Source organism: Anabrus simplex, chromosome 1 (assembly GCF_040414725.1).
Source record: "Anabrus simplex isolate iqAnaSimp1 chromosome 1, ASM4041472v1, whole genome shotgun sequence".
In the NCBI taxonomy this organism is placed as follows: Eukaryota; Metazoa; Arthropoda; class Insecta; order Orthoptera; family Tettigoniidae; genus Anabrus; species Anabrus simplex.
Genome location: NC_090265.1, coordinates 843,664,173 through 843,678,526, shown reverse-complemented (window position 1 = coordinate 843,678,526; position 14,354 = coordinate 843,664,173). Strand labels below are relative to the sequence as shown.

General features: G+C 40.1%; 1 protein-coding gene across 2 annotated transcripts in view; it reads left to right on the top strand.

Annotated features, from left to right (window-relative positions):
- Nucleotides 1–14,354, top strand: part of mTor (serine/threonine-protein kinase Tor) — a 415,570-nt gene that overhangs the window by 384,581 nt on the left and 16,635 nt on the right. For both annotated transcript variants that reach the window (XM_067136412.2, XM_067136411.2), the window contains exons 37-38: nt 1,997–2,144; nt 3,193–3,475. In XM_067136412.2, the coding sequence (XP_066992513.2) occupies nt 1,997–2,144; nt 3,193–3,475 (431 nt within the window). The remainder of the gene's footprint in view (nt 1–1,996; nt 2,145–3,192; nt 3,476–14,354) is intronic.

Genomic DNA, 14,354 nt, shown 5'->3' with positions numbered 1-14,354 from the left:
AAGAAAGGAAACTGTTATGCGAATCACCTCGAGGGATAAATTTTATTTCGAGTTATCGAAATTTCGAGATATAGATAATACCGTTTCTGAGCATGTATAACACATAATTGAATCATATGTATCTACGGGCCTTTACTGAATACATTATGTTTAATGGTACTTATAAATATACAAAGAAACTCTATTTTACGGCATCACTTTAATTATAACACTTATTATAGTAACTTTTTAGGAGACGGGATACAGTACATACAGTAGTGAAACAAGAAACATAGCTCCATTAACACGTTTGGAAAAAAAAAAATCTGTTAGTCTCTTCTGTTTGTTGCGGTTAACCTTCCCTCCCTTCACGTTGAAACTTCTCGTCAATACTACTCAGCTTAGTTTCGTAATTGGAGCTTGTCATCCACAACTTCTGGGCTTGCTTTCGTACATAACCAGTTATTAATTGACACCCGAGAAATGGCGAGGCTTTGCCGATTTGCCGATCACTAGAAGTTTGAGTTTTTTGGTTCCTGTCATATTAGTTTCTAGCTTGACTGCAACCCTGTCTTTACTTGTTAACTATCCCTCACAAACCACAAATGCCGTATTGCACAGTTAATGTTGCACAAAATTCAAGTTAGAGTTTTTTCTGCTTCAAGGGAGGAAATGTTTGCTTCGAGAAATCGAGAAATTCGTATAACCTAATTCTGAGAATAGAGAAATAAATACACGTGAAGAATAGGACAAATGGCCGGAAGCTCTAAGTTAGTTTGAGATACTGAAAATTCAAGTAATGGAGGTTGGAGATATCGAGGTTCGAGATATTGAGGTTTGATGTATGTATGTGTCATAAATGAGAGTGATTAGGTACAATTTCTTGTAACCATTTTAATGATTTTTTTTAGTTTGAGTTTAAATTTAATGGTCAGTTCACATTGTAACTGTAGATATGTATGCCTTTTATCCTGTCGTTATTTCACTTAGACAATGACGCAATATATGTGATGAAATCCAAGAGAAAAATCTTCCAATTTTTTATTTCTAAAAATTTGTAGCTATGGGTATGAAAGAATGAAGAGTAATAACAATGGATAAATGACAAACAACTGAGAAAGGAACATGAACGAATGCAGAACAACGCAACAGCAATGAATGCACACACAGCTGGATTACAACTGACAAGAGCGAAGAGCTGCCAGTAGAAGATAATATAAACTCGCCTGGGTAGTAGTGGGGTTGCTATGGTAACCTTTACGTCACTGGCTCTGCTGGCAAAAACCCCTTTGCCCCATGCCTCACCGGGCATGTGCATTCTTATGATCTCTGAACAATACATGTCTCTGATACTGTGCATGATATTGTTGTGGTTTGCTCAAATTGTTGTATTTTTTTATTTCTGGTTTTAGAATCTCATGCAAACAACTGTATGAGAACAAGAATGAACAGAACTGTATAAACAGACACTCTAGGCTCTTAAAAAGTAGTCATTGTTGAGTATCAGGTATACCAGCAGAGAAAAAATTTCCCTACTTTGATGTAAATGCAAGAAATATAAAACTATACTATAAATTAATTATTGCATGGACTACAGAGAGGAGTGCTGGCATTCATTAAACCCACACTAATATTTTAAAATGTATTTTATCAAGTGCACAACGTTACAAACAAAAATATTTAACTGCTGTCTTTAGAGATAATAACTCAAAAGGATAAGGTTCTGTGAAGATTTGTTTATTTTCAGGAAAGATTTGAGGTTGTGGTTTCAATAAACGTCGCTCTGTGAAGTGGTACGACTAATAGCAAGATTCCTCTTTTCATGCCTGTGCCTCAGTCTGTACTTCCCTACCATGTTTTCTTCTCTACAACCACATTCCAGTCTCCCATCACAGTTAGTCTTTCATTTCCTTTGTCACGTTATTCTCTTTTTGCACCATTTAAAGTTATTGTGGTTTTTTTTTTCTCTGCACTAATTTGTCAGAGGCTGTCTTAACATGAAACAAATTTATTGCAGACACCCTTCAAACTTGATGTTGGATCGCCTGAGTGGAAAGATCCTACATATTGACTTTGGTGACTGTTTTGAAGTGGCCATGACGAGGGAAAAGTTTCCAGAAAAGATCCCATTCCGACTCACAAGGATGCTCATCAATGCTATGGAGGTAATTTAAGCCCCCTTGTCATAAACATTTGTACACTTAATCTTTCTGCATCACTCTCCATCAATGTGCATTACCTCAAGTTGTTGTTGTTGTTGTTGTTGTTTTTGTTTTTGTAGTAGTAGTAGTAGTAGTAGTAGTAGTAGTAGTAGTAGTGAGTGGTTTGTGCCATTTGGGTCACGTAGCTCTCACCTTGCATTCAGGAAATAGTGGGTTCAAACCCCACCATCAGCAGCCCTGAATATGGTTTTCTGTGGTTTCCCCATTTTCACATCAAGCAGATGCTGGGGCTCTTGAATTCCAACTTTATCTTCATATTGTGATCTTTCCTACTTTTAAAAACACCACTAAAACTTATTCGTCTACTAATGTCATTCCACGCCATCTCTCCACTGACAGCTCGGAACATAAGTCGAGTAGATCGTCTCCTTTCTTCCAGTTCTTCCCAGCCCAAACTTTGCAACATTTTTGTAACACTACTCTTCTGTCGGAAATCACCCACAGCAAATTAAGCTGTTTTTCTTTGGATTTTTTTCCAGTTCTCAAATCAGCTAATCCTGGTTAGGATCCCATACACTGGAACCATACTCTAGTTGAGGTCTTACCAGAAACTTATATCCCTCTCCTTTACATCCTTACTACAACTCCTAAATACCCTCATAACCATGTGCAGAGATGAAATGACATGACGCTAATTAAAATACAGCCCCCAGTATTTGCCTAGTATGAAGAAGAGAAACCAGGGCTGAACCCATCTCCCAGATGCATTCTTACGGCTCCTCAACTTGCTCAGTATTTAATATTTTATACATTACTGACATACATAAAATGCATAATGGTATCACTAATTTTTTTCACTTTTGATACAATATTACATTCTATAAGGGGAAAATTCAAGTGGTAAAGCCACAATAGTTCGTAAGTATTGAAAACAAGATTTGCTGAGATGTCATTTTGAAATTTGATCTGGAAGAACCTGGTCTGATGAAAGGGGAACCCATCTCTCCTCACTTGTTAGCTTTGTTAACTTTATGGAATGTGGCTGTTGCAGGTAACTGGAATTGAGGGTACTTACCGTCGCACCTGTGAGTCGGTGATGTCAGTGCTGCACAGGAACAAGGACAGTTTGATGGCTGTCTTGGAAGCTTTTGTGTATGACCCTCTCCTAAACTGGAGGCTCATGGACAATGCTGCTCCCAAGACAAAACGCTCCAAAGCCACAACCGATTCATCCATCTCATCATCCCAAGAGCAGGGAGACATTCTAGACAGTGGTGGCAGTCTGAGTGCAACTATGCCGAAGAAGGGAGCACCCAGTAGCATCGAGAATGGAGGTGAGACTTCTCACCACACGTTGATTGAGATCTGTCACTTTTTAGAGGAAGAAGTTAATTTAATGGTGTCTGTATAACCAATTACAGTAGAACCTCAATAATTCAAAATCGGCTAATTCAAAATCACGCCTAATTTGAAGAAGCTCTCGTTCTTGGAAACATGAGGTATGGTTTTGCATGTTATTTGAATTGTTTACTTCGATATATGGATAATTCTTAATTCCAAGAATAATGTTGGTCGCATTACCGTAATTGACTTTTAGTTCAAAACTTCCTTTACATTTTTAAAATAATATTTTACATATTTTACAGAATAATCTAGATTCAAAATTTATCCGCGTCATGATAGAACGCATCTTCCCGAATGTGCAGAGGTAGCTTTCCGCTCGGTGTGTCTACAGTGTGCTTCATAGTTGTTAATTTTGAGTGAAATCTTAATTCTTTTGTATTCAGCATTTTAAGGAATGTCAGAATATCACATGGCAGGCATTGTGCAGAGAAACAGAATCCACAAACACTGGCGATACCGACAGTTGCCGAAAAAGCGTGGGTCATATAATCAGTCTGTACACACTGAACAATATTGTCAGTGCTGGTGAAACTGTATTGTTTTCTTTAATGCCGATCCCAAATGGACTTATGGTTTCAAAGGAAAGAAGTGCCAGCCAGAAAATCGTACTGTGTCCCAATGCACACGGAAGCGAGGGACTTCCTTCCCTCATCATAGGAAAGTTCGATAAGCCACAATGTTTTAAAGGCATTAGGCACTTTCTATGCAAGTACAAGGTATTTAAAAAATGCAATGTAATCCAAAAAATACAGCATTTGTGCAGGGGAGCCAGCATAATTTGTCCTTGTCTATGAATCAGGGTTTATTCCCTTCATTGCGTGAGGTTATGTTTGTCAGTGATTTATTCAAGTGCATTATTTGGATAATGTAAATGCACCTTGTTGGATACATTTGAAAAATAGTCTTTTCCATGGCATTTGAAAGCTTTAAACTGTGAATCAAGGTGATTGCATGCATTAATGGGTCTTGGAATACTTTGTGACATGACAAGGGTTGACTTTTCTGAATTACAAGGGAAGTGCTTTGCGGGAAATCGTGTAAGGTTAGAGTCGCTGTACTGTGTTATAGTGCAGATGGAAGCGAGAGATTTTCTCCCCTCATTATAGGAAAGTTAAGCCACGATGTTTTAAGGGCATCGGGTACTTTCCATGCAAGTACAGGGCATCACTAGTCCAATGAATAGATCATTTGCACATCATTGATTTCTCCTCATCTTTGAATCATGCTTTTTTTTTTTTTTCTCTCTTTTTCTTTTGTTGCGTGAGGTTATGTTTGCCATTACAAGATATTAGAATCATTCCGATTTATCCAAGTGCATTATTTGAATACTTTAAGTGCACCTTGTTGGGTATATTTTGGAAAGAGATTTTTTCCATGGCATTTCAAAGATTTAAACTGTGAATCAAGGGTAATTGCATGCAGTGATGGGTCTTAGAATATTTTGTGACATGGCAAGGGTTGGCATTTCTGAATTACAAGTTGGCGGTTAATTCGAAATCACTTAATTCAAAGTCCGAGTTTGGCATCCCAATGACTTCGAATTAACGAGGTTTTACTGTAATAGCACAGTTAACAGTTAAAGTCAGACTGATTTCTGAAAACAGTTCTCAGGATTAAAGATTGAATGTTTAAAGTATATTTTTATCTCTTCTTTCAGCTTCTTGTCTTTAAACCCTCAAAGCATGACATTGTTAAACTCCAGGCTGCACCCACAGCGTACTTTATTTCTAGGCCACTACCAATGCTAAGTGTGTAATTTTATGAATTTCGCTATAATTTTCAAATGAGCAAGCAAAAAAAAAAAACAAGAAAGTTTTTTAATGAGCAATAACAATAACATATTACATAAATTATAAACATATGCTAACTGATTATCCCTGGATATCTGCATGCCTTCGTTTTGGAGGGTCCTGGATTCAGTTTTTGGCTGGGTTGGAGAGTTTAATCATGTATGTCAATTCATCTGGCGTTGGGGAACTGTGTGTTTGCCCCTCCTCTTCATATACACACAGTACACTACCCTTCCAACTACCACAGAAACACACAGTAATGGGGATGGTGTCAGGAAGGGCATACGGCCGTAAAACAGCGTCAAATCCGACGAAGAACACACCCATGGTATCCCCTGCCTGCCGTAAGAGTCACCTAAAAGGGGCGACCAAGGGATGATTGAATTAGAACCATGAGACTACTTGTAATTAGTACCACCATGCGGGGAACACTAGGATTGCTTTTACTTGCACGTAATACCACTGTCTTAGGTACATAATAGGTTTGTGATTAATAGCGACAGTGTGTGCTTTCAGCTTTTACAGTACCTGTGATCAGTACCACTATATGAGCTACACCATGGTTTTGCCTTGCCTATGATTAGTACCCACTTTGTGAGGAACACCACAGGATAGTACGAGTCCCTGTGGTTAGTACACTCATGTGATGAACACCATAGGTTTTCATTGCCTGTAAATGGCACCACAGTGTGAGAAACACCATAGGCCTATGTTAAGTGTGCACATTACATTACCCTTGGTTATCTGTTTGTTCCACCTATCTCCTGGGAGATAGGTGGTTTGTGATGTGCCGGTACCTGTGCGCTGTTCCGCGCTCCTCTGTCAGCCTGTTGTGAGTGTGTCAGTTGTGTGTGACTTGTGTGTTTTTTTCCGGTTAGTTGTTTTTGCAATTATGTGAGCGCGCAGTCACCCATCCAGTGGGTGACCACGCCCGTTGTTGCTTTTAACAGTTGTGTGTATTGTTTTAGTTATTCTGTATGTGTGTGCATTAAGTTGTGTGCGTTATGTGTGTGTGGCCAGGTAGTTCACTACATTCAGTGTCAGATTGACACAGCAGTACGTGTGTGTTGGCTGTGGTAGTTCTGGGGTATCCAGGAGCTAACCACGCCCTGTTGTGTTAAGAAGTCTGCAGTGGGTGTTCACCGACATCGTAAAGCAGTGACTCACACATAGCTAACTGACGTTACCTTGTTGTGTGAGTGTGCGGTGTTCGATTTAGAAAAAACAGCATAAAAGTACAGCAGTTCGTTGTAGTGCACCCACCTCGGTTTCCGAGTGTTCCAGTGCTTTTATTAGAGCTTTAGGGAGTGAGGTGCTTTTAATGCAGTTTAGGAAGTGAGGGCATGTTCTTGCTGTCTGGGCGGGGGGGGGTGGGGGTGGGTTGCTTGGTGACTTTAGGATATTATGAGTTGTTTGCTTGGCATGAAGGGTGGGGGGTTCTGATTATGGGTCAATAGGAGGTTCAGTAGAAGTAAATTTAGGATGGTGGTGGTGTCTTGGCTGAGCTGGTTACTGGGCTGATAGGTGCGGGGTCCGGGGTTCGAGTGAGGTAGGGTGTTGAGGCCTGGATGTGCAGGAGGTTTAGGGTTTGATTGTAAGTGTTTTGCATGTCTGTAGTGGTCCTTCACTGCCTTTTTAATGAAGGGGCAACCAGTGGAATGAGGCGGCATGGCTGCCTTGGCAGTTTGCACACCTTGGCTGGTCCCGCGCTATCGTGCAATCAGTGTGACGGTGCGAACCGCCACATCTGTTACAGCGAGTAGCTGCTGAGCAAGTAGCTGCAGAGTGATGTAGTAAAAGGCAGTTGAAGTATTGTGTGACAAGGGAGGGGCGGGGTGGGTCGTGGATTCAAGTCACTGTTGTGTTGGTCTCTTGTGTTGGCTGTCTGGCAGTCCTAGGAGCAGGTTTTTTATGTCTGCTCCTAGCCTGCGTGTACTTGTTTGCTGTGTCCGTGCCCGGTTGTGAGACTAATGAGATCTCAGTCCCGGGTTCGGTTTCAGGTAGGGGGAAAGGGGGGAAGTGAGAGGTGCATCAGTTACTGTGTCGTCTGTTTGTGTTGTTTTGTGTGGGTTGTCTGGACTGGTTTGAGAGAACTTGGTGAATGTTAGTGGTGTAGGGTTTGTCTGAGCTGCTGAGTCTTGTATGTCAGGTTCTGTTTGAGTGGCAGCATCAGCGTCTTCAAGGTTTTCTACACAGACTGCATAACGGGCGTTGTGAAGTTTTAGTTGGTTCTCAATTGCTGCATAGCTAGTTTTAGAGTTCATGGAGAAAATTAATGCATATCCGTTAGGCAGTTCCTGCAGAAGTTCAATGTGGTCTATAACTGGATTAATGGCTGTGTATAAGTGCTGGCGGCGGTTGTGTAGTTCTCTCGCACGCTGGTGTGTATTGAGGTAACGATCAAGACATAGGGCGATGGAGAAAGGGTAGTAACTGGCGAAGCGTGCTCTGGACTGGATTTCAAGTGGTTTGTGGAAGGGGGAATTTGGATCACTGGCTGAGGACATGTTTAGGAGTGTCGGTGTCCAGGCTACTCAGTCCACCTGGGTGGTCCCGACTGGGAGTGGGGTTTGAGGCGGGGGAGTCTTGGGTGTTATGTAAAAACACTGGAATGGTCAAACTCTTTCGAGGACCGCCGTGCTGTAAGGTGCTCGCTCAGTGGGCACTGTCGGAACAAGTGTAGTTTTACCGTGTCACAACGGGACGAGTTCCGAACCAGTGACCACACTGAGGGCTCTGACAAATTGCTCAAGTGCCTGCGTAGATTTTGAATCAGGCTTGCTTGGTTCTGTCTATTCTTGGCTGACAGTTATTGATTGTTGGTTTGAACAAGGCTGTGTGGCAGGTGGCCTGTTCTCAGAGAGCTAGGGGCTCTCGGGTGGCTGGGCTTCGTTGCTTGGCTGGTACGGAGTACCGTAGTTATCGCAGGAGGCAGTAGTAGGCTAGCGTTCAGGGTGCTAGACTCTCAGATGCAGGAGCTTGGTACTGGCAGGTCTGCTTAGTGCGAGCGTCGGGCTGCGAATTCCATTACATTACCTGTGAGTAGAACCATAATGTGTGGAATACTGCATGTACGCTACTTTTGATTATTACTGCAACATGTCAAATACCACATTTCTACTTTCCTAGTGATAAGTACCATTACGAGGGGCCGATGATTTGGATTTTGGACCCCTTTAGACTACAAGCATCATCGATTCAGTATTGTGCTTTAGAAGCAGTCTCTTGGTCAGTACTGGTTGTACTATTGTTTAACGTTAGTATCTGGGAATGTGGAGCATTGCAGGTCGGATCCACTGATTGTTTTAAATTCATATCCATGCATTCATTCTTCATCCTCACGTTTTGAATTCTGGTCAGTGGAGGATTTTGGACTTATAAATTGTCATTACATTTTGTCTCATTTCGTATCATTAGGGGCAGGTGACCTAGGTGTTAGGCCCCTTTAAACAGGCATCGTCATCATAATCATCAAATCCATATGAGCGACATAGTTTGCACTTGCGACCTCAGAAAGGTGTGGGCAAAGTGATAGAAGAATTCCTTACATCATAAGCTTCATAGCCTATACTCCAGTGGCTTTTCAAAATATAATGGTGTCTGGTCTGCATTACCAATTTGCAAGAGTACCTATGAATTTTTCTGGCACAAATCAATACAAACCTGTATAATTCTTCATAATTGGTTGGGAGATGTTAGGCATTGTTTGTTTTCTTACAAAAACTTCACTCGTGGCAGCACATGCAAACTGACTCTTTTCAGTTGTATATCCTGTTTTCACTATCTGGAAGTTTCTTGAAATGCCCAGCTGTTACTGTTTGTTCAAGTCCAGCTTTATTTTTCCTCCAATCACGCACGTACCACAACTCTTGTCCTCATCGTACTTTCTTCCCACAGCATGATTACTAATTTGCTCTGCCTTTTTAATAATGCAGAGCTTTTCTTTAGCTGTGAACATCTGTAAAAACTCACACTAACCATCCTAAATATGTGCACAAATGATGCCGCAACACTTCTCAGTTGTGGAGGAACAGAGTTGCCAACAAATTGGGCAGAAAAATAGCAACTTCCAGATTACTGCACATCAGGAGCGCTGTACCAACCTCCATGCAAACAATACCCATACCTCAGCCTTTCTCTGCCAGATTTAGAAAGAAAAAAAGAGATGCAGATATTATTCTCGTTTATATGGTAATAATATTATTTTTTAGTCATCACTTCTTAATTTAGATTGATGCAATCTTCCATGCCATCATTCCTTGTGGTAACTTTTTAACCCTTCCTGCATTGTTTACCATATATTGTGCCACCTACTATGAGTTTACAAATATTTATGGTAGGTGACCGGAGACTATTAGGTAATGTCTTTGAACATACCTGGAACCAGAAATGACAAATAAGTTGTTGTATCTTATGGCTAGCCCAAATTCCAATCCATCAGCTTTCTTGCGTTTCAGTATAGTTGAGTAAGATTTCCTGTAGTTCTGGCTGTTGCATCAAGTTTGTTGCAATGTAGCCTGTATTCCTTATCCATTTTGCTTCCAGGTTCATGGCTAAGTGTGCATTTTTCAGATCTCAGGATGTTGATTAGTTTCAGATGAGCTGCAAGACAATCATGGCCAGTGTCAAGTCTGAAGAAGGCTACAGCTTCTCTTCTTGGTTTTTTTAATACTGATCCCATTTAGCATCAGTATCCTTCCATAATTTGGTTTCTGCTGTTTTCTTTGCCATTTCTTCATGCCTGCTTTTAATAGTATTTTTAAGAATCCTTTTTGCTGACATAAAATCAGTCTGACTGGCAGGTTTTTGTAGTGTGGTACTTTTTTTGGCTAATCTGTCTGCCTCTTCATTGCCCTTCATTCCAACATGAGAAGGAATCCACTGAAATGAGATCTGTTTGTGGAGTCTTTGGAGGGTTTTTATCACACATATAATTTCTTCCAGTTCTTTATTTTGAAAATTATTATTTGACGAGATGGCTTGGATGGCTGCTTTTGAATCAGTAAGGATAACAAATTTTTAGTAATCATTGTTTCTGTCTAATAACTGTTGTAATGGTTGTAATGCATGGGAAATTACTTTTATCTCTACATCAAAATTTATTTTGGTTTGGCCTACTGGGAAGTGGAGTGAGAAGAGAGATGAATGTAATCCTGCCCCAGTTGTGTTTTCCTTGTCCTGTGAGCCATCTGTATGAGGCGTGTGTTTTAAGTAAGGTCTGTTTGAAAATAAGTACACAACAAAAGGTTATTTAAAAAAAATTATTTTCAGAAAGTACATACTTCGCTCTATTTTTCGACAAAGTTGCCAAGTTTGTTTCAAACACTTATCATACCTCATAACCCATTTTAAAATACCCTCTTCATAGAAACTCGCCGCCTGCTCCGGTAACCAAGAGTTCACTGCCGTTTTCATGTCGTCGCCATCATTGTAATGGTTGCCACTGAGGTGATGTTTGAGGTGGAGGAACAGATGGCAATCGCTTGGCGCAAGTTCAGGACTATAGGGTGGGTGGTCTAAAACTTCCCAGCCAAAACTGTCCAATAAATCGTGGGTCTGACCTGCAGTGTGAGATCTTGCATTGTCATGGAGAAGGACAATTCCCCTTGTCAGCATGCCGCGTCTTTTGTTTTGAATCGCTTTGCGTAGCTTTCTCAGGGTTTGGCAGTATGCTTCTGCATTGATAGTGGTTCCTCGTTGCATGAAGTCAACCAACAAAACACCATGCCTATCCCAAAACACTGGGACAGAGTATGTTGGGCCTTCACCTTTACAGGCGAGTGTATGTGTCTCCATTCCATGCTCTGTTGCTTCGATTCGGACATGATATGCGCAGCCCATCTTTCGTCTCCAGTTATGATCTGAGTCAAGAATTTCATTGCACACTCAAATCTTTGGTTTTTGTGGTCCTCTGTTAGGAGTTTGGGGACCTAATGGGAACATAGTTTCCTAAACTTTAGGTGTTCAGAAACAATGTTGTAAAGCACTGATCTCGACATGTCAGGAAATTCGTTTGAGAGACCTGTTATTGTGAAGCGCCTGTTCTCACGAATCTTCGCTTCAACTGAAGCCACCAAATCGTCTGTAATCAAAGAAGGGCGACCGGAGCGGTCCTCATCATGGACGTTGTCACGGCCATCTTTGAATTGTCGTACCCACTTACGCACTTTGCTTTCACTCATAACAGTATCACTGTACACTTCACAAATCTGTCGATGAATTTCTGCAGCAGACAGGTTCCTTGCTGGCAAAAACCGTATCACTGACCGAACATCACACGCGGCGGGTGAGTTGATAGTCTTAAACATTTTGAAAGCACAGAACAGAACCATACAGGTTAGCTACAGAGCTGAAACTGAGCACAGTTGTTCCCGAGGCATGCAGGTACACGACACATGCGCTTGTTGCGATATGCGCGCAAACTACTGGTGTCTACAACAAAATGGACCTTACTTAAAAAACACGCTTCGTATATATTTTTAGCCATTGATTAGATGGATGTCTTTCTTCTATTGTACAGAGGGCCAGCTGTTTTAGATCATATGGTGGACAGTCTTTCTTGCAGGCTTCTTCTAGCAAAGTAAGATCTGCAGTCAATTGCATATCAGAAATCAAATCAAAATCAAAATCTCTTTATTTGCAAATGAGGTGTCTACCTCGGTGGCAAATGGTACACTAGAATACAATATTATACAATTTACACTAACAATTTTTTCTATTAAATATAAATAAATATAATAAATTTATATTGTTTACAAAATTATACTTATTATATCTCCTGTAAAAAATAGTCAACTCATATACAGTATGTGAAATTACTTCAAATAATACTCTACAACTGGTATAAGATTAAAATTTACATTGCATTTATTTACTTTTTTTTTTTTAAACCCATTTTGGAACCTAAGTAGCATAACGACCTGCTGCGTCTTAACCAGAGCCCCTTTAGCCACCACTTTTCAGAGTTCCTGAAGGGCCTTCACAGCTACCGTAGCGGTCCCAGAGCCCTCGAAGTCCCCACTGCACTTCACCCTTACAGGCAATCCCCTACATCGGCTGACCAAACTCCATAGACCAGGGGATGGAATTAATTTATTCGCACACATTTTTTATTTACAGTAACCTGCACTGATCGAATGCCTTCTAACATTTCATTTATTTTCTCTGTTGTTGTTTATTCTCTTCTTGAATCTCTGTACAGATTTTGGAAAAGGATCAAACACTACCCCTGGTAAACTGTTCCACTCCTTCATGCCCTTCCCAGTGAATGAAAATTTAGCCCAATCGCTTCTGCTAAAATTCCTTCTAATTTTATACTTGTGATCAGTTCTGCTGATATAATTATTTTCCAACTGAAGCCTGTCACGGATTTCTCCCCATGCTTCTTCTCCTATATAGGCTCTATAGAATCCTATAAGTTTAGTTTTCTCCCTTCTCTTACTTAAAGTTTCCCACCCAAGTTCCTCTAACATTTCTGATACACTACTTTTTCTCCTGAAATCCCCTGTTACAAATCTTGCTGCTTTCCTCTGCACACTATCTATTTCTTTTATTAGGTATTCTTGGTGAGGATCCCAAACACTGTTTGCATATTCCAATAATGGACAAACCATACTTAAGTAACTTTTTTCTTTTAATTCTTTGTTGCATCCTTTAAGTAGCCTCATTATGACATGTAATGATCTGTATGCTTTCCCAACAGTGTCATGAGCATGACCCTTCCAGTGCAAATTACTTTCAAATCTCACACCTAAGTATTTGCACTTGCCATCTTTTGGGATAACTACCTCATCCAAAGTATGTTCAAATTCAGTTTTAAAGCACCTGGTTGTAAATTTTTAACAGTTGATTTGCTTCCATTAACCTTCATGTTATTTTCTTCAACCCATTGTTGGATACTCTCAAGGTCCCTTTGTAATTCTGAATAATCCTCAATGTTATTTTTTTTTTCCTATAAACAATTATGTCATCTGCATACAATCTTATTTTTGATGTTATATTGTTCCCTAAATCATTTGCGTATATTAAGAAAAGTAATGGACCGATTATACTACCCTGTGCAATTCCCTTCCAAACTTTCTCTTCCTGTGATATATTGTTTCCTACTTTGACTTTCTGAACCCTTCAATTTAGAAATGTTTTTATCCAACGTGTAACGCTTACGTCCAATCCTATTGCCTCCAATTTCTTTACTAATATTCCATGTTCCACTCTATCAAAGGCTTTGGAAAGATCTATGGCTATGCAATCTAACTGGCCTCCTAAATCCAACTGATCTGATATGTCCTGCTGAAATCCCACCAGTTGTGCCTCACAAGAAAATTTCTTTCTAAATCCATACTGGCTCCTCATGAACCAATTTTTATCATCACATATCCCTCTGATGTACTTTGCTATTAAACTCTCCATTATTTTACAAACTGTACTGGTCAGGCTGATTGGTCTGTAGTTCTCTGATTTCTTTTTATCACCCATTCCTTTATAAATTGGTATTATTATAGAATCCTTCCATTCCTTTGGTATTATACTATTATTTATGACATAGTCAAAGAGAAATTTTATATTAGGCACTATCTACCACCCAGTAATTTGATCACTTCCTGCTGCTGCATATATTCAAAGGGGTTGACTGGCATACAGAATGGTTCAAGTTTTATTTGCAGATTGCTCTTATTAATATATTATTTGGCAAAACTCAAAGGATCTTTTTGGTTTTTAAGATTGAGGCTAGTAAGTGTGGGGTTTTTTTTGCCCAGATCATTTGGGGTAGTCTTTGTAAGCTGAGATATGCGTTGGCTGTTTGTTGTTTCTCTTCTTCTATTGGTAAGTTATGGGTATACAATTGTAAAGCGGTTACAGGTGTGGTTTTTATTGTGCCTGTTATGATTCGTAGGGCATTATTCTGACACCTCTCAAGGCGATCAATGTTTGATTGGGGTGCTGTAGTAAGTACAGTACTTCACTGCCATATTTTGTAATAGGTTTGATGCAAGTATTGTAGGTTCTGTTAAGTGTGTCT